Below are 21,726 nucleotides of genomic sequence, written 5' to 3' on the forward strand. Positions count from 1 at the left end.
TCTCACAGTGTAAAATATATTTCTCATTGTGGATCATGTGTCATAGTCAAAATCTTTTAGGAACACTATTGAAGAATATATTCATCAGGCCAAACCGAATTGTACTGTAGTAACAAACAGCCCCAGAATCTCAGCGGTTTAAAACAACAAAGGTTTATTTTTTATTCACACAAATCCCACTGAGGATTCGGGTGACTCCCCAAGGCCACAGACTTCCATGCAGTGACTCAGGGATTCAGGCTGTTTCAATCTTCAATCTTAGGTTTTTAATCATAATACAAGGCAGCCATAATCCATGCAGAAGAGAGCCTGTGGAGGACTCTTACCCACTTTTTTATGTTCAGCCTGAAGGAGATAAACATGTCACTTAAGCTACAGTGCATCAGCCAGCACTGGTCAATAACCCTGCCTAAATGTAAGCAGCTGGAACAACTAACAGAATTTTGATAAGTATTACAGACAGAAATAGCTTGACGTGCCCTTAAAACATATTGCTAAGTACTGATTTACATGGCAACCTTTCTTCATAGATGGTACCATGAACAGTATTCTAAACTAACAGTAGCCCATGTAAACCACATGCTATTCTAGCAAATCTTAATAGTTATTAATAAAATATTAATATCTTTATATTTTATTGTAAAAACAATTTTCAAATGTGTCCTATGATATAATACTTATCATACGCCTTTAGTAAAATCTTAAAGAGAACCTATGACTAAACACAGATACTTAAAGGTGTAAAGTCTGATCTGTGACAAACTGAGACACTGCTTTTGGATACTTAAGTTCAAAGATTGATTTCCAAAAGATTAAGTTAAAAAATAAAGTTACTACTACATGCTTTTGTTACCATCACTTATAAATTAATAGCAGCAGTTTTCATATGACCAATACCTTCATCAGGAGTGATCACATGAAAACCACACACTACAAAACCTTTAGGAAACACAGACAAGAATTTTATATTTAGAGAGAAAAATGCTGAACTAGGGGACCTGGTACCCTCACAGCCAAAGTAAGTTCTTGGATACAAAGATGTTAATTTAATAAAAATTTCTAAAAACCAAAAAGCCAAGAGTAGAAACAGATGTTGTAGGAGAAAATAAGGACTCTGGGAGTTTGAAATAACATCAGCACAGAATGTGTCCTGGGCCAGCAACAGTGATTTGGTTGTAGCCAGCTGGGTGGTTCTCCAAAAGAAAAAATGAGTCAACAGAAAGCATGCTGGGAGGAGCATGAACTCAGCTCCTGGGAGCTTAGAAAAATGGAAAGTCTAGGATGAATGTTTGCAAACAGTACCTGGTGGTGTTCATCCTAGGGAAACACAGAGGTTGGTGTAAAGGAAAATTCCAGTCTCTGAAGAGCTGAAGTCTGTTGAAGTTAGAGCCCAATACACTGGGGAAGCCATCCCCAGACAAGTGCCCTTGAAACCCTATTCTCTTGCCAACGGTCTAATTCCATGCCCACCCACAGCCTCCTGATGCTTTATTTGGCCTCCTACAGTCATTAGCACCAAGAGAGGGATAAACAGCATAAAGGATTCTAGCACCTGCATCTCTAGGAAAGATGGCCCCCCTCTTTGCATTGCAAATTAATCAGATTAGTACTTGAGTTCTTCCACTGGTCTCTTGTGCATTTTGTTGCCAAGAGTCCCTTGCCTTGTGTTCAAAAGACTCTGATTGAATTTGGTTTTGGATTTAAAGGGACCAGGAATCAAGGTCTGATCTGAGGCAATTTTGCCAAGGCAGCCTGTCAGCTTCATTTCTCTCTTCACACTTAGAAGAAACTCACTGTTTGTGAACCTAGGAACAAAATGAACTGATCATGAGAAATGCACTCGGCCATAAATTCCTATTGTTCAGTCCTGCGTGGTTTGGGGTGGAATGGGGGCAATTAGAAATTTCAGCCCACAGAGCTTTAGATGCCAGAACAGCCGAACGAGGCTGGGGATTCCCTAGGTTGAACATTAACGGTCACCAATTTCCACCATGGAGCCTTCAGGCCAACCTACCCTTACCATCCCAGGGTGGGGTGTCCCACCTCATAGCACCCTCAAAGATGTCCCTGGGCACCTAAGAGGACACCCCACAGGCTACCCCAAGCTGGACAGAAGGCAGACTCCACAACCTGTTTTTTTTCTCTTTTGGCCCCATGTCCTGGAGACATTGACCAACCACTGGTGACAGATAAGCCACCTGGTAAGCTCCTGGTCATAAGGACACAAGCACGTAGGTGAAGGGGTAGTTGTGAACGGTGAGTGCTCCAGTGCAGTGAAGTTACTGACCAAGGATATATCTTCTGGAAGAATATACATCTCATCTCAAAAACTCTATTTCTTTTAATAAAACTTAAGTCAATTTGGCTTTTTGTGGTATCTATTTGCTTTTATCCAAGCATGAGAACTGTGGAGTCACATTTGTACTAATCCAGGCACTTGAATAGTGTTCCTCATCATCAATGTGCCAAATGCCAAGAGTTTGAGGTGACTTTATTTACCAGCAATATCCCAATTATAAACCTATGATACAACAATTTTAGGATAAACTTGATTATAATGGTGGCTTGAAGATCCTTTCTTTTTTTCATCCTCACCTGAGGAAATTTTTCCATTTTTTTTTATTCAGACAGAATGGGAGGGAGAGAGAGAAAGAGAGAGAAACATCAACATGAAAGGGACACATCAAGTGGCTGCCACCCGCACGACCCAACCAGGGCCGGGGACAAACTGCAACCGAAGTATGTGCCCTTAGCGGGAACCAAACCTGGGTCTCTCTGGATTGCAGGCCGATGCTCTAACCACTGAGCCAAACTGGCCAGGGGAAGATCTTTTCTTATAAGCTTCAAGTCAAGGAGAAACCTTAAGGGAATTTTTGAACGAGAAAGGGGAAGGAAGGAAGAGATGCCAGGTTAGAACTGTCTTCTGTTATGTAAATTGAATTTTGCACTAGACCCTGTTAGTGCATACCCTACACCAGGGATCAGCAAACTATAGCTGGGGACTCAATCCAGCTTTATTGAAAACAACCATGACTGTTTTCATGCTACAATGGCAGAGTTGAGACATACACAGGTGGTACAGCCTGTAATTGGGCCCTTTATAAAAACATTTGCCAACCTCTGCCCTATAGCTCTCTCCTTGACCTGCCCCAGAGGTCACCTATAGACAATTTCATACATGCCAAGGTGCTTTCTCTGCCAGGTGTTCTCTGGCTGCAAAGAAGAACCAGACTTGGTGGGTTCCAGGCAGAAGTGCCAGGGGATCAATGCCTAGGCCACCTCACCTGAGAAGGAAGGGGACCAGTACAGAAAGGTCCCAGCTTCCTCACCTCCTGTTGAGACTATTTGAAGATGTTCTACCAAGTCTCTTTGGGGGATCCCCTGTGGGATGGAACCCCAGCTGCCCACAGAAGTGGCAGCAGATTAATGCTGCCTGTGTTGGTGCCTCCCTTCCCTGTCTCATGCCCTTTCTTCACCAGTCAGGAGAAAGAAATTCCAGGAGTGGTGTACACAGAAAAAATTGAATATAAAGCACCATAAACTGAGTAGTATAAATAAGTACTACCTACTTAATTAGAAAGGCAAAAGAGAACTAAAGTATCACAAGGACCAAGCAGCCTAACAGGGGAGGGAGTCAGGGACATACTGGGACCCTGCTGAGGTCCTGGGGAGGGGGTACCACGTGCCTGACTGGCCTTTCATGCCCTGGGTGGAGAGTGAGTGCACATGGCAGGCCTCTGGAAGACCTAGATCTTTGTGGAGGTGTGTCAACTGGCTAATGCAGGTGTCTCTGAGGAGGTGGTCATGAGGCCAGTTCTGTAAATGTTGGAGAAACTGAAAACTGGATCCAGTTCCTGCTACAGAAAGAGCTGCCGCTGCCAGGGTGAAGTGGTGCAGTGAGAGCAACAGAGACAGGCAGGATGGAGCAGCTCCCTTCTCCCTCCTCCAGCCCTTCACTCTTCCTCCCAGGGAGACACTGGTAAAGCAGGAAGGAGCTGGCAGGTTCCAGCCCCGCACCCCTGTGTAGAAAGGTAGGCTTGGAGCTGAGATAGGTGCTTACTAACGACACCCTGAGCTGCCGTGATCACTTCTCTAGTAAACCCCTGCATTCAAGACCTTGTTTGGGGTCTGCTTTGAAACAACCCAACTTAATTCAGACCTCCTTACATTCTCCAATGATACCAAACCTCATTCATTAGCAGTCACTTTGGGGATCTCTGGAGTTGCAAGCAACAAGAAGCAATGCCAACTAACAGAAACAAACAAGCATGTGTCCAAACCACAAAGAGCAGCTCTCAGAACAGAAAGAAAGCCTGGCCTCTACACCCACCTAGAAAAGGGAGAGAGAGGGGAGCATGCTTGGGGACAGGGACACACAACAGGAACCAGTGGTGATCACAGCAGAACTCCCCCATCACAGGGCCAGCTCCAGCACTTTCCCTCATGGTTTCCCTGGACTCAGATTTCCAATTCCAAAGACAGGCCTCATCTAGGACACTTGCCCACCCACAGCCAGAGGAAGGCAGGATGTCTGGACGGTCTGATCAGGGCTCTACCCAGTGTGGGAGCAGCAGTGCCTCAATAATGCAAGACCAGGGCTGCCACCTGTGTAATGGGAGGTGGTGCTAGGCAGATGCCAACTAGCTGTCTTCAGTTGGGTCCTCCCAGAAGCCAACTCGAAGGCAAAAAGTTGAGGTCACCTATTTGAAAGGAAGCATCTTTATATAAGGGAGCAAGGAAATAAGATAGGAAAAGAAGGGGACATACTCATTCAAGACATACTGATGAGTGGGCATCTGGGGCTCAGGTCCAGTAAGGACTGTGCAGAACATGCCTCAGAGTTATCCCAGTGGAGGGAAGAAAAGGCTGGGGTGTTTATGCATCAGGTCTTGTCTATCCTAGTTGAAGGCTCCTCCCCTCATGAGCACCCCAGCATTCCCCACCTGCCTGGTGTGTGGACCAAGCATGTCCCCAGGGTCATAGGAACCTCTAAGGCAGAGAGTCATGTGTGCTTAGTGTGAGAAGCCTGGGTGCCTAGGCATGAACCAGAACTGTGAGAGTTGGGGGAATTGAGGGCTCAGTACCCAGGGCGGCTAATACAATAGCAGTTACTGGTCATCAACTCAAATGCTTGGAGAATGGGAGGTGTGGAGAGCTGGGACACAGCTTCTCTATGGAGAGGCAGCTTTGGGAACACCTCAGTGCTGGACTTGCGGCTGAGTCAGAAAGAGGAGGCCAGGGGCCCTCTGGGATAAGTTAGAACCAGCACCCGCAGCACTCGCACTTCAGTATCTCAGGGCTGGTCAAAGCTCCATCATTCTCTTGTCACGAATGCTATTAGCAGGCATGCTCTGAACCTGTTTCCTAACAAAAAATACTTTCGGAAAAACTAAACTGCTTGGCCCTGGCCAGTGTAGCTCAGTTGGTTGAGCATCATCTCATGTAGCAAAAGGTTGCAGGTCACAGCATATGCCCAGGTTGCAGGTTCAATTACCAGTAGGGTGCATGCAGGAGGCAGCCTATTGATATTCTGCTCTCACATTGATGTTTCTCTCTCTCTCTCTCTCTCTCTCTCTCTCCCTTCTTCTCTCCTAAAAATCAATAAAAATATTTGAAGCAAAACTAAAGTGCTTGTTTTCAAAGACTCTGAAAGAAGAAATGCCAGAAAATGAACCTATTCTGCAGCTTTCAGTTCTTTTGGAGAAAATAGAACCTATCAGAAAAAGTGGAGAAGCAGCAACTGGGACTCTAGGGTAGACAAAGATCCTGACTAGACTCCAAGATATCCACTGCAAGCTGCCCCACATTTCACACTGGGAGCCTGGCTTGCAGGTTGAAGTGAGCTTGACAAGAAATGGTGCTTATCTGGTCCCTGTCTCCCTCCTTGACCTCACCTCCTTCCATTGTGCTCCTATAATTCCCTTTATTTCTCCTTTTTTTTTTTCTTTATTGGTTTTTAGTGAGAGAGGAAAGGAGAAGGAGAGAGAGATAGAAACATCAATGAGAGAGAATATCAACTGGCCATCTCCTGCATGCCCCCCACTGAGGACTTGGCTCACAACCTGGGCATGTGCCCTGACAGGGAATCGAGCTGGTGATCTCTTGGTGCATGAGTCAATGCTCAACCAGTGAACCACATCAATTGGGCTATTTCTCCTTCTTGATCAGGCTAAGTCCATTCCTGCCCCAGGGCCTTTACACTTGTAGTTCCCTCTGCCTGAAATGCCCTTCCCTCAGATCTGTACATAACTCACCCAGCTTGTCATTTAGATCACATCACCTCCACGGGGTCTTCACCTGACCACCCAATCCAAAATGGATCCCCAGTCACTCCTACACGTCACCCTATTGATTTCCTTTCTAGTAGTGTCTCTGATTTTCTCCTATTCAGTTATCTACTTGCTTGTACATTTCCTTCCACCAGAATGTCATGTGTGTGGGGCAGAACCACCTCTGACTGCTCACTGCTGTCTCCCCGATGCCCAGGTCTGTGCCTGACACAGAACAGGTCCCCAACCCATTACTGATTACCTATTGAATATAAAAATATCGTTCCAAAAAGGTACCCCTGCTTTTTAAAATAAGAATATTAACTGAATACATAGTCTAAAAAATAAAAAGGCTTTATGAGAAAAACAAAAAGGTTTACAGTGGCTTATGCTGACTATAACATATATACTGGCCCAAATTCCTAGTACATTCTGGGCTCCAGCTAATGGTTTCCATCATTCTCTCTTAAGCTTTTAAATTATAAATATTTTTAAACTGTGCAACGGAGTAAGTTCTCAATTCATCTTTTAGAAAGAACAACAAAAGTACATTTCTTTCTTGAAATCAAAACCTCAAATAAATTCAGAACAAGATTTTTTTAAAGCTCTAAATAGAAAGGTGACACCATTTAACATTCTATTCTCCATAACGAAGAAATAAGGAAATGTAACGTATGACTCCATCAATTTTCCTCTAAGAATGGATGGCTGTCAAGACACAACAACACAAAATCTATGGGATGCAGCGAAAGCATTTCTGAGAGTTAAGTTCATAGCACTACAGGGCTACCTCAAAAAAACAAGAAAATTTTCTAATAGACTATCTAACCTCACAACTTGAAGAACTAGAAAGCAAACAACAACAACAACAACAACAAAACCCAGAGCAATTAGAAGGAAGAAAATAGTAAAGATCAGAGCAGACACAAATGACACAGAGTCCCAAAAAAAAAACAATTCAAAGGATCAATGAAACAAAAAGCTGGTTTTACGAAAAGATAAACAAGGTTGATGGACCCTTAGCTAGACTCACCAAGAAACAAAGTGAGAGATCCCAAATACACAAAATCAGAAATGAAAGAGGAGAAGTAACAACTGACACCACAGAAATACAAACGATCATTAACAACTACTATGAACAATCACATGGCAACAAATTCGAAAATCTAAGCGAAATGGACAAATTTCTAGAAATACATAGTCTCCCAAAACTGGACCAGGAACAGATAGAAAACTTGAACAGACCAATAACAACAGAAGAAATTGAAGATGTAATCAAGACTCTCCCAGCAAACAAAAGCCCAGGCCCAGATGGCTTCACGGGGGAGTTTTGCCAAACATTCAAAGAAGAACTAACACCCATTCTTCTCAAACTATTTCAAAAAATTCAAGAAGAAGGAAGACTTCCGAACTCGTTTTATGAAGGCAGCATAATTCTAATTCCAAAACCAGAAAAAGACACTACAAAGAAAGAAAACTACAGGCCAATATCCCTGATGAACATAGACGCCAAATATCTGAACAAACTACTAGCAAATTGGATCTAGCAATACACCAAAAAAATTATCCACCATGACAAAGTGGGATTCACCCCAGGGAGGCAAGGCTGGTACAATATTCACAAATCAATAAACGTGATACACCACATAAATAAAATGAAGAATAAAAACCACATGATCATATCAATAGATGCCGAAAAAGCATTCGACAAAATCCAGCATCCGTTTCTGATAAAAACGCTCAGCAATGTGGGAATAGAGGGATCATATCTCGACATATTAAAGGCCATATATGAAAGACCTACAGCCAATATCATATTTAATGGGCAAAAACTAAAAGCATTTTCCTTAAGAACAGGAACAAGGCAAGGATACCCACTTTTGCCACTCTTATTTAACATAGTACTGAAAGTCTTAGCCACGGCAATCAGACAGAAAGAAAAAATAAAAGGGATCCAAATTGGAAAGGAGGAAGTGAAACTGTCACTATTCTCAGACGACACAGTACTATACATAGAAAACCACAAAGACCCCATCAAAATCTTATTAGACTTAATAAATGAATTTGGAAAAGTAGCAGGATACAAAATTAACATCAAGAAATCGATGGCATTCTTATACACCAATGATGAATTCACAGAAAGAAAAACTAAGGAAACAATCTCATTTACCATTGCAGCAAAAAAATTAAGATACCTAGGAATAAACTTAACCGAAGAAATAAAGGACCTATTCGCAGAAAACTACAGGTCATTAAAAAAAGAAATAGAGGAAGATATAAAAAAGTGGGAGCACATACCCTGTTCATGGATTGGAAGAATTAACATCATTAAAATGTCTATATTACCCAAAGCAATCTATAGATTCAATGTAATCCCCATTAAAATACCAATGGCATACTTCACAGAATTAGAACAAGTACTTCAAAATTTCAGACATCATACGCAGCAGATTTTTCACTGATACATCACCTAAGGCAATAGAAACAAAGAAGAAAATGAACACATGGGACTACATTAAACTCAAAAGCTTCTGCACAATGAAAGATACAATCATCAAAAAAGACCTCGAGCCCTGGCCAATTTGGCTCAGCGGTTAGAGCGTCGGCCTGCGGTCTGGAGAGACCCGGGTTCGGTTCCCGCTAAGGGCACGTACTTCGGTTGCAGTTTGTCCCCGGCCCTGGTTGGTCGTGCGGGTGGCAGCCACTCGATGTGTCCCTTCACGTCGATGTTTCTCTCTCTCTCTCCCTTCCTCTCTCTCCCTCCCACTCTATCTGTACAAAAAATGGAAAAATGTCCTCGGGTGAGGATAAAAAAAAAAAAAAAAAAAAACCTCGAATAGCTATAGAAATCTTGAAAAAAAAGGACAAAGTTGGAGGGATCACATTACCAGATTTCAGGTTATACTACAAAGCCACCGTAATCAAAACAGCCTGGTACTGGCACAAGAACAGGCATATAGACCAGTGGAACAGAACAGAGAACCCAGAAATGGATCCAAGGCTACATGCTCAATTAATATTTGACAAAGGTGGCAAGAGCATACAGTGGAGTAAGGACAGCCTCTTTAATAACTGGTGCTGGGAAAATTGGACAGCTACATGCAGAAAAATGAAACTAGACCATCAACTTACACCCTAAACAAGAATAAACTCAAAATGGATAAAAGACTTAAATGTGACTCATGAATCCATACAAATCGTAGAAGAAACTGTAGGCAACAAAATTTCAGACATCGTACGCAGCAGAATTTTCACTGATACATCACCTAAGGCAATAGAAACAAAGGAGAAAATGAACACATGGGACTACATCAAACTCAAAAGCTTCTGCACAGCGAAAGATACAATCATCAAAATGAAAAGGCTACCCACTATATGGGAGAGCATAATTGTCAATATATCAGATAAGGGGTTAATTTCCAATATATATAGAGTGCTCATACAACTCAACAAAAGGAAGACAAAGAACCCAATTAAAAAATGGGCAGAGGAACTAAATAGACACCTCTCCAAACAGGACATACAAATGGCCAAGAGACATATGAAGAAATGCTCAACATCACTTATCATCAGAGAGATGCAAATTAAAACAACAATGAGGTATCACCTCACACCTATCAGAATGGCTGCCATCAACAAATCATCAAACAACAAGTGTTGGCGAGGGTGTAGAGAAAAGGGGACTCTAATACACTGCTGGTGGGAATGCGGACTGGTGCAGCCACTATGGAAAACACTATGGTGTTACCTCAAAAAATTAAAAATTGAACTTCCATTTGACCCAGTGATCCCACTTCTAGGAATACACCCTAAGAAGCCTGAAACACCAATCTGAAAGAATATATGTACCCTCATGTTTGTAGCAGCACTATTTACAATAGCTAAGATCTGGAAACAGCCCAAGTGTCCATCGGTAGACGAATGGAAAAAAAAGCTGTGGTACATACACACAATGGAGTACTATGCAGCTGTAAGAAAGAAAGATCTCTTATCCTTTGAGACTACATGGAGGGACCCTGGAAAGTATCATCCTAAGTGAAACAAGCCAAACAGAGAAAGACAAGTATTATATGATCTCACTTATTTGTGGAATATAATGAACATAAGTCTGAGGAATGGGGTAGTCCCAGAGATGTGGAAATGGGGTACAGACTGACAATCCCCAGAAGAGGGGGTGGTGGGGGAGAGATAAACCACAGAACTTATATGCATGTATGCATGAACAATGGACATGGACAACAAAGCTGGGAACAGGGCAGGGAGGGAGGGGAAGGGGGAATCAGTGGGGGAAAAGGAGAAACATCTGTAACAAAAATTAATTAATAAAAAAATAAAATTGAAAAAAAAAAAAAAAGAATGGATAGCTGTCTCATCAGATGCTTTTGTTTAGGCAGATGCACTAATCCTTCTAAGCGTATTCACTCAATGTACTTAATGTATTTTGGAGCATCTACAAAAGGAAGGAGCGCTTTCTTAATCAGTATAAATAAAAATTACTTTTGGACTGTTAGTAGAAAAATAGATGCCTAGAGGTGACACAAAAATGTCTGTAAAGATTCTAGTTTAAAAGTAATTTCTATTTCCTAGGGTGTGGCACAGTAGGTACCCATATGCACATGTACATGTGTGTGTGCACAGGATAATGAACATACACATATGTTACAGCTTACCATATTACAGTAATTATTAAGTAATCTAAAAGTCTCCCTTTTTCAGCATAGTATACTGTCTGGCACATAGTATATGCTCAATAAATTCTTGTTGGATGAATTAACTCCTAAACAAAGAACTATAAGTTGACATTTGATTTTGCTTTCTAAAACATAACCTACAATGGCAATCTCTGAGTGAGAACATGTGAAGCCAGACAGAAGGACATTTGGAACATATGCTATAGCAGACAGCATTGGTGTCCCACTTATATCCCCATGACCTTCACCATTTCCATGCATTTTCATAGTAATGCCCTGGGAGCAGCCCTCCCCACTGGCTGACAGGAGTTGGTGGGTTAAAACCTGCTCCCTCACCCCTCAGGGAGGATAATTCCATGGCACATGTTCTATTTCATCTCCCAGAGTCCCTCAGGGGCACTGAGCTCCAGCTGCCCACAGTGGTAACCGACCTGGTAGCACAGCTCTTACCGGCTGCCTTTTGTCCCTGTCTCCCTCTCCGCTGCCCTAGTGGTGCTTCCTGAGATCACATCTCTCAGAAACAACATTCAGCCCTGGCCAGTGTGACTCAGTTGGTTGTAGCATTAGCCCATACACCAAAAGGTGGCAAGTTCGATTCCCAGTCAGGGCACATACCCAGGCTGCAGGTGTGATCCCTGGTCAGGGTGCATACGGGAGACAACCAATCAATGTCTCTCTCTCTCTCTCTCTAAGAAAAACTATTTTTTTAATTATAAAAAATAAAATTAAATTAAAAACAAATTATATTCAAAGCCTTGCTTCAGGATCAGCTTCTGGGCAACCCAGACAGAGACAGCCGCCTTCAATTATTTCATGTCTAACACTTCTCCACATGAGCATGTGTGTGCGCTTGAAATGCAATGCAAGTGAGCCAGTGCCATCAATGAGCACTTTCTGTGTGAAATTCAAACACTCTAATGAGTGTCAAAGAACCACGATGAAGGGTATGTCTCTTTCCTAAATGACCACGGCTTGGTGGCCATTTAACAGAGAGCCCTGTCCTGCGTGTGGCTGCTCCACCTACATTCTCAAGGCCCCTGTTAATTAGACAAACGATATGCGAGCAAAACAAATCTTTTTAATTAGGTTTCATTGGCAATGCCAGACAGGCCAGCTATGATCTAATCCAAACAGGAAGCCTCACTCTGTATCCTTTGTTCTATATCAAGGTACCTCCCGACAGTGGCCCAGAGGCCTTCCCCTTGGAGCCTAGGCATTGTGACAGCCATTGTCTCCCAGATTCTTCTTGTTTGCCTTTGTCTTTCCAGTCATGGTCTCCACAATAACAGCAGTTTCTTCATATGTCTGAATGCTCTCAGTTGAAAATTTCTCAATGGATTCCGTTACTTCCACCTTCTCATATGCCAAAGTCCTGGGAGGGCTTCTCTCTTGCAGGCTGCCACTCCTATCTCCCTGGCCCTCAGATCCACCCTGACTGGCCCCAGGCCTTTGGGGTGAGAGTGCAGATGGTCCCTCTGGACCAGGTGTTACCACAAGACAGGGCCTCCTGAGCCCTTCATCCTCCTTCTGGTTATCATGCTTCTCCCTGGGACCTTTCAGTTCTTCAGTATTTATCTCATTTTCCTTGTCTGCAGTATGCTGGTTGGGTGGGTGACCATCTTCTCGCCCCTGTGGACCCCCCTGTCTATTCTCCAGAGGGGGCTGGGGCTGCCCGGGAGAGGGCTCCACAGTGCCATCACAATGCAGAGAGTCGTCTTCAATGGAAACAACCACTCCACCTCTGATTGGGGCAGACAAGGCACAGAACCCAGGGTCCAGGTAACTGGCATCCCCAGAGACCAGCACGTACCGGCCTTTGGTGTAGAGGTCAGCTGGGGACTCGGGCTCCTTGGGGCTTCTCACTCTCTCCTTGACCATCTTGCAGAGTTTCCCAAAGGCTTTGCTTACCTGCCCTCCATCTGGCACATCCCGTGGAGCCCCTTCTGGGGTGGGGGGACTTGCTTCCTCCCTCCCTGACTCATGCCTATCCTCCCCTTCTTCTTCAGCTGCCACCCGCGTCAGCTTGGTGTCTGCCGGACCTTTCAGTGGTGCACCTTCCAAACGTTCATCTGCTTTGTCTTTAGCTATAATCTCCTGTTTCCTTGGAACATTCTTGGGGAGGCCTTTTTGTCTTGGTTTTGCTGTTGTTATATCCTGCACAACCCTGGTGAAATCTTAAAAATAAAAAAATTAGATTAAAAAATAAATGGGCAATAGATCAAATATAATTGTCAATGAAAGAGGAAGAAAATGTATCCATTGAAAATTATGCTGCTTATGTTAGAGAACAATGCCTAGCACTGGGGTAGATTTACTATTTATGGGGCAAAGCAACAGAGAAAGAAGTCTAGATCTGTAATGTCCATAGGCCATGTTAAGGACCTAGCTCTGCCACCAAGTGTGCAACTTCAGACAAGTCACTTGACCCCTCTGGGTTTGCAAAGGAGAGGGAAGATACTTATTCTGACTCTCACCGCTCCCATCCCACTGGGTACAACTCACTGAGATGCATGATTCTACTACAATAATCCTTGGTAGGAGCAACGCCTCCTGTCTACCCCAGACCCCTGCTGAGCTCATAGTAGAGTAGCTACCTGGATCCACAGGCTAAACTATGAAAATCAATTTCAGTGATTCCCACCTTGGACTTCCCCAAGGGAGAGATGGCAGAGCTGCTGGGCCTCTGATATGCTCAGAATGGCTTCAGATATGGGAATCGTATGAATCCACAAGGCTGCTCCCTTGTTCCACATGCATCCCAAGCTAAATATGACCACTCCTTGGTGAGCATCCCTTTCCTCATGGGTAAAAAGGGGAAGTGATACTATTAAATTCAGAACTAATAGGAATCCCCTGTTCCCAAGGCCACATCTATTTCATCTGACTAAAAGGAAAAACTAAAATTTAAGAAAACATACAAAATATAACACTGCCTCATCCATGAGGCTTTTCTGCAACACTCACATGGTGATTTTTTTTTTAACTTTTCATCCCAAAGGTCTTCTCCATCCCCTCCCTCTGTTAACCAGAGGACTAAGCAAGGGCATCTAGCGTGACTCATGAAGAGAGAGAAGAGTGAGCAGGAAAGGGGCCATGAAGCCATAAAGGAGGAGGGGATGCAGAGAGGGACATGTCAAAGGAAGCCAACAGGGAGCAGATATGGAAGAAGAGGGTGCTTGCAGGACCAGCTAGAGAATTGCAGAGCCCAGTGCAAAAGAAAGAGGCAGGCCCCCTGTTCAAAATGATTAAGAATGCCAAGACTTGCCCTGGCCGGTTTGGCTCAGCCGTTAGAGCATCTGCCTGCGGTCCAGAGAGACCCGGGTTCGGTTCCCGCTAAGGATGCATACCTCAGTTGCAGTTTTTCCCTGGCCCTGGTTGGTCGTGTGGGTGGCAGCCACTCGATGTGTCCCTTTCACGTCGATGTTTCTCTCTCTCTCTCTGTTCCTCTCTCTCCCTCCCACTCTACCTGAACAAAAAATGGAAAAATGTCCTCGAGTGAGGATAAAAAAAAAAAAATGCCAAGACACATAGCAGAGCATGTGCATGGTCCACACAGCCCTGGAGCTGGCCCTGGGTGTCTGGGGACTTGGAACTGCTGCCCCTTCCAACCGTGTTCCAACTCTGGAACCCATTTCCAGAACCGTCTGAGCTTTCTGAGACATGGGGATTTGAAGGCACTCTCAGTGTGGGAAACTAACATTACCATCTTCTCTTCTCCCAGACACTGTGTTTGTTTGTCCAGGACTGGGAAAGTTTAGCTGTGGGTGGCATGAAACCATCCCCAAAGGACCAAATGTTGAAGACAGAAACCACGCTTGCCAACCAAGCTATTTCTGCTCAGCTGCGAACAGAAGACAAAATGTGCAATAATTGAGCATGTACTCTGCTACAGACACTGATTAAGCACTTTTTTATAGAATAATTAGGGGTGGGGCAGGAGGAAGAAGTGCAATTCAATATTCTGAATATTGAATTGTAATTTCCTCCCCATTAAATACTTCCCATTTGGGAATGGCATTCCCAAGGTGGTCTGTCCCCAAGTTTGATTTTTCTCCTGTGAATTTTTGGTTCAGTCCCTTAGCACTTGTGGGAGTATATCAGAGAGGGAGAGAAGGAGATGCCAACTAAAAGTGTTTAATTTCCTAATAGATTGATTGGAAGGAAGCATGAATGTTAAGTTCAAGGATAAAGCCACTTAATTTTTTCCATTTTTTGAGGGCAGAAAACAGCAGAAGCCAGGGTTGAGAAACATTACCATTCCTGCTGGGTCGAGGGCTGAGAGAGGCTCCGTGGCCTGAGGTGAACAGCATGACAGGTGTTTCAATGAAGGTGGAGCTCAGCCTGGCAGAAAGAACCAGAAAGAGGGAGCTGACATCTTTAACTCATCAAGCCAAACGGATGGTCAGGGGTAACAGTGACCCTCTAATTGTGAGCAAAAATAACAAAAGCTTCTCTAGATCCAGCTTCTCATGAACCACATACACATCTGCACACTGGATGAGGATGTAAAGGAAACATTCATTTCTTTGAGCTCAAGTCATAAACTGTGAAACACACTTACAGAAATTGTAAAGTGGGGATTGCTTATAATCTCAAAAGGCCAATTCTAAGTTGTTGTCGTGTTGTTTTTGTTTTTAAATAAAACAAAGCACAAGCTGAAGTATTTAGGGCAACAAGAGTATACTATCTCCAATTTGTTTTTAAAAAATAATATGCATTATGTATAAATAAAGAGAAAAAAGACAAAGCAATTGACACAAAATGTAAATCTGCTGAATCTGAATAAAAAGCATTCAGGAGTTGCTTCTTCTATGCTTGCAACATTTTTATCAACTTGAAATCAGTATATAAAATTAGAAGTTATACACAAACCAACAAAAAGGGCATCTGGGTACCTCCTGTGAACCCCTGCCTCCAAAACAAAAATCTTACACGGACATTTAAATGCCTGTTAGAGAATCATTTTCATAAATGTGTGCACAAAATGTTCACTGTGACATAAATCTAATTTGGAATTATAAAAGATACATTGACCATGACAACAGGGGAAAAATCTTGCTTTTCCTATTAAACATTCAAGTCCTTGTAGTGAAGACAGAGCACCCAGAGAAAAAGAAAGAACTGCTCCTTGTGGGGTACTTCTGGGTGCTTCTATTTTAATTCAATCTAAACCTAAAATATCAGCAAGAATAAATCAAAGAATCAGAACTTAATAGAGAATCAGAGTCCTTATATGAAGTAGCGGTCCCCAATCTTCTTTTTGATGATAATTACAGATATAAATATGGATATTAATATCCATGCAGCCATAGATGTACATGATGTAGTTTTAGGTGTAGATGTACATATACATGAAGATGTAAATATAGGTGATGTAGTGTAGATATACAGATAACACAGATGAAATGTAGATGTAGACAATGTAGTTGTGGGTGTAAATATGTATGTAGATAATGTAGCTATAGATGTAGGTATAGGTACAGACTTAGATGATGTGATTGTAGATGATATCGATGGTACAGATGTAGATAATGTAGTGTGTAGGTGTACCTGTAGGTAATACAAATGTAGATATAAGTATACATGATGTATACATATGTAGAGGTAAGTTTAAGTGTAAGTATACATATAGATACAGATGCTATAGGTGTAAGTGTAGATGATGTAGGTAATGTAAATGTAGGCATAGGTGCACACGTACATGTGGATGGTGTAGATGTAGGTTTAAGTGTAGACATAAAATGATATGGAGAAGAATTACAGGTAGGTGTAGGTAAAGATACAGATGTAGATGAAAGAGACAGAGACAGAGAAAAAGACAGAGATAGAGATAGAGATTTATTTCCCAGCTTGAAGCGAGTGGAGTTCAAGTCACAGCTCCATTACGGATAAGTAGGGGCACGCAGGAGGCCATCGATCAATGTTCCTCTCTCACATCTATATTTCTATCTCTCCCTCCCTTCCTCTCTCTCTAAAAAATCAATAATAACATTTTTTAAATTTTTAAAAAATAAATACTCCTGATCATCCCATCTGCTAAGACAGTTATATCCCCAGAGGCCTGTGAAGCAAAAAGTAGCCTTCTCCATGAGACTGTTTCTGACTGCTCAACTCAAAATTTCAAACATCCCCACTATTACTCCCATCTCTAGTCCCCTCTTCCCTGCTATAATCTCCTCCTTAGTACTTGTCATAGGTCATACTCCTTCTGTTACAAATTTGTTCATCATCTGTCGCCCCCACTAGTATTCAAGGCCCATGAGGTCATGCTTTCTGTGTTTCATTTCCTGCCACAGCCCCATTGCCTAGGACTGGCGCACAGGAGGCACTCGACAAGGGTTTGTGGGCTAAGTGAGCGAGCAGCATGGAGAGGGAGGCAGTCTCTCGGCTGTGCCCCTCTGTGACCACACCTGTTGCCTTCGCTCTCAATGATCCGATGATACCGCTCCAGCTCATTCTTCAGGGTTTGCTGGGCGACCACCAGCTGCCGGCAGTCATAGGAAGACTTCTCCAGGCTCCTCTCAGTCTCTTCAATCTCCTTCCGCAGGGTTTCAATCTGTTCATTATAGAGCTGAATCTCATCATCGTAACACTCGTGGGCATCCTTAATAGCTTGTTCCAGGGTCACTGTCTGCGGGCAATGACAGAGCTGTAAGAAAACCCACCCCATTCTCTCCCTCAAGACCCAGACTTGACAGGAAAAATCTGGACTCAGCGCGTCAAGTTTTGTTTTGTTTATTTCTTCTCAGTAATGGAATCATGTTGGAATCCTTAAGCCAAAGAAGAATGTGAAAACTGAGCTCCCTCTCCTCACACCTGCATCAGCTTCCACAGAAATCAGCTCTCAAAGGCAGTCCGAAGAGGACAACCTCAGAAAGTAAGAAGACTGCTGTCCATGGAATAAAATGTACAATTCAAATAAAGTATATTCTTTATACTTCAATGAGTTTGGCATAAATCTGACAGCTAAAAAATAAGTAAAAAGGAGAACACATTCTAAACAGATAAGATGCTAATTTTACTGAAATAATTCGGGGGGGGGGACATTACCTTGTTCTCCCTCCCCCAATTTTTATTAATTTATTTTCATTTCCTTGTTCTTAATCACTATGGTGCTTTATTTTTATTTTTTTTAAGATAGAGTGGGAGGGAGGGAGAGAGAGAAACATCAGTGTGAGAGAGGCACATCAATTGGTTTCCTCCTGCACGACACCAACCAGGGCCGGGTATCAAACCTGCAAACCAGATACATGCCCTTGACTGGGAATCAAACCCGCAACCCATGGGTCTGCCAGCCAATGCTCTAGCTGCTGAGCCAAACCAGCCAGGTCTGGTGCTTTAATTTTCTCCTGATAATATGTTTTGGTAGCCAAAATGTATGTGTGTGTGTGTGCCTGTGTGTTTTTGCATGTGTGCACACTCGTGTATACATAAAATAACTTCAGGGAAATCCTATTTACATATTAATTCAAAGGAAGTTAAAATTAAGGTGGGAAAATAGAAAAGGTGGCCTTATATTTACTTTTTATATTTCAGAGCTTGTATATTCTGACAATATACAAGGAGCCACTTACTAAACCAGAGGGGTAGAAACAGATTCAGTGGTTGCCAGGGGCCAGGGGGAGGTGGAGGAGGGGTTGACTACAAAAGGACAGCTGAGGCAATTTTGGGGTGAGGGAATTGTCCTAAATCCTGATTGTGGTTACTGCATGCAACTGTCAAATAAATGTACTGTGCATTGAAGAGAGTGATGATATATGTAAAGATCACCTTGGTTAAAAAATTATGAGACAATGGGAAATCTGATTCCTCACTGGACAGTTAGTGATATCATAAAATTATTAATTTTTAAAGGTGGGTTAATGGTCTTGCATTCTATAAAAATAACCTTCATCTTTTGGAGATGTATGTTGAAATATTGCTGGATAAGATGACATGGTGTCAGGATTGCCTCAGAACTACATGGGGGGGGGGGCATGTGTTGGAGGATGGGAATATGGGGCTCATGAGACTATTCTCTCACTTTTGTATGTTTGAAGTGTTCCAGAATAAAAAGTAAGAGAATGAATGATGTATGAAGAGAGCTATCAACCACTTGGGTATGGGTTCCCCAGCCTTGAGTGACAGAGTAATGATTGTGCTAGTGAGTTCTAATGTGGATCAACTCATCAACCTCACAACAAACCTAAGCAGTTGTTATTCCCACTTTACAGATGATGAAACTGAGGTACACAGGCAGTGATCTGCCCATAGATACTACAGCAGGATTCAGACCCACTTGTATAGGTTGAGTCACTTCCAGAAACCATGGACCCTGCCACCTCAGCCTCATCCCAGCAGTGGATGAGCAGTGTGCATGCACAGACACACACACACACACACACACACACACACTCCAAGGCCCAGGGAAAACCTCCCATTCCCACAGATCAACAGGCAAGCACCACTAGGCTGTTCTCACAGAAGACACAGGGGACTCAGTGTGACCCCCATCAAGCCCCTCCCTATGCATGTTCACTTAGCAAACTTTTAAAATGCAAACAGGATAGCAAAGGGTTGTTATAACTCAGTGCCATTGACCTAAACTCCCAGAGGCCTTCACGACAACCAAAGGGGTTGTCAGTTTACTCTTTTACTGAAGAACATTCTTCACTAACTAATCCCTAAGTAATCGCTAAACCTGGGGTAATGACTAACCCTTGAGTAATCCTGGGCGGCACCAGCGATAATCTATTGAAAACATCTTGACCTTTGAGATGTCTGGGAAACTGAGTAACAGGTAATTAACTAACTGCTAAATTCCACTTCTGTAACATGCTTGCTTACACGTAGCAACCCCCTTACAAAATCCTATAAAAAGGAGCCATTTTAGCTCTCCGGGGCCGCAGTTACTCCTGTGTGGGACATACTGCAGGTGCCTGCGGACTTAGCTCAATAAACTCCTTTTATTAAACCCCATCTCGGCATCTGAGTTTGGTCGATCTCCTGGGTTACAACAGGGTTGTCACAAATTGGAAAATCAGGAACTAGGAAAGTGTCATCTATAATCTTTGGACTGTCAGGGAAAACATGATCTTTCTTCTATCTCATGAGTCGGCGGGTGGCTGTCCTGTGCTGGAGTCTGTGGGAGGATCAACTGCTCTGGGAGGGAGGCTCTGTGGATGACTTCCAACCTGTGACTGGCACTGGTGCTCCACGTGGTTCTGCCTGAGTCACCAAGATCCCACAGTCCAGTTAAATGCTGACCAGGTTTATAAAACTAGACTTATGTCCACATTGATGTGGCCTTTATAGCTCAATCATTTAAACTATTCATCAGAAGGAGAAGTGCTCAGGAAAAATAATAAGAGCCCCACTTTCAGCAGCTCCAAGGAGACTCAAGTGCTGTCTCTGAGGTGAGCGACCTCAGCACAGGTGTAGGGAGCTGTCCAGCACCCGCCTGGCTGTTGGAGAATGAGGCATGGACCCTCCTTCTAGGAGCCAGCCCACAGTCCAGTGGGGAAGGCAGCTTGGTCACAGAGACATGCCCAGGGCATCACAGAGCACATAGAGAGGCCCTGTGGTGCTGAAGGATGTCAGAGAAGGCTTATAGAAGGTGGTAAGACCAGTTCTGGGTACTGAAGAGAAAAAGGGACTTCCAGAAAGAGAAGTGATGAGAAAAGGGACAGGTGCCAGGAACTGCAGGAGGAGTTAGAGGAGAAGAGACAACAGTCCACAGCCAGCCCAGGACTTCTTGGGTGAAAGCAGCCAAGTGGATACTGGAGTGAGGCAGGTGGAAAGTGTGAGCCAAGTGGCAAGTTGAACTTCATCCTGAGCTTAGCAGTAAAGGTTGAATGGAAGAGTAAGTGTTCAAGCAGAGCTGTGGGACTTGTCTTTGAACAACAGGGGTAGAGAGGGACCCAGGAAACCATCTCACAGTGAGGATTTAAAAAAAAAAAGGAAACAAAATCAAGTGTCTTTCACTGATTACAGTCTTACCCAAATCTACCACTAGGTGGTGCTAAGCAACTTCAGTGAAAATACAGTGGAACCTCCGTTTTGGAACTTAATTCATTCAGGAAGGCTGTTCGAAAAGCAATTTGTTGGAAAACCTAATTATTTTTTCCCATTAAAAATAATGTGAATTGAATTAATCCATTCCAGACTCACAAATGATTCCCTATTTTAACCTTTCTTATATATAGTACATGTCTAATGTACTGCTTAATCTGTAAATAAACTTTTTTTTCTTCCATGTATCACCCTCTACTGGCCTACAGGAATCACTCCCAGCTCTCGTTCCAGGGTATCTTTCAGGAGGTCAGTATGCAGCATCTTCACCATCTTTGCTTTTTCTCATCACTGCCTCTGAAATGCTGTCACCAGCTAACTGCCATTTGTTTATCCAAATCAACAACAGTTTTCTACCTCAATTGCTTCCTTCACACCCTTAGCAACATTAGCACTCTTGATGGCCTCTTTATGTTTTTAAATTGTGCTAATCTTTGATTTCACCAGCAACAAAAGCATTGTCTCCTTTTTTTTTTTATCCTCACCCGAGGACTCTTTTTTCCGATATTTTGTTCAGATAAAGTGGGAGGAAGAGAGAGAGAAACATTGACGTGAAAGGGACACATCAAGTGGTTGCCACCCACATGACCCAACCAGGGCCGGGGACAAACCGCAACCGAGACACGTGCCCTCAGCAGAAACCGAACCCGGATCTCTCTGGACTGCAGGTCAATGCTCTAACCACTGAGCAAAACTGGCCAGGGCCATTATCTCTT

General features: G+C 43.2%; 1 protein-coding gene across 1 annotated transcript in view; it reads right to left on the bottom strand.

Moving 5' to 3' along the window:
* Positions 1-12,018: 12,018 nt before the first annotated feature.
* BFSP1 (beaded filament structural protein 1) overlaps positions 12,019-21,726 on the bottom strand; it is a 43,792-nt gene continuing 34,084 nt past the window's right edge. Inside the window, exons 6-8 of the mRNA XM_036245053.1 lie at positions 17,371-17,591; positions 15,216-15,301; positions 12,019-13,134 (exon numbers count right to left, since the gene is read on the bottom strand). Of these exons, the coding sequence (XP_036100946.1) occupies positions 12,170-13,134; positions 15,216-15,301; positions 17,371-17,591 (1,272 nt within the window). The 3' untranslated portion in view covers positions 12,019-12,169. The remainder of the gene's footprint in view (positions 13,135-15,215; positions 15,302-17,370; positions 17,592-21,726) is intronic.

The sequence above is a fragment of the Molossus molossus genome, unplaced genomic scaffold (genome assembly GCF_014108415.1).
Source record: "Molossus molossus isolate mMolMol1 unplaced genomic scaffold, mMolMol1.p scaffold_m16_p_6, whole genome shotgun sequence".
NCBI classification, from domain to species: domain Eukaryota; kingdom Metazoa; phylum Chordata; class Mammalia; order Chiroptera; family Molossidae; genus Molossus; species Molossus molossus.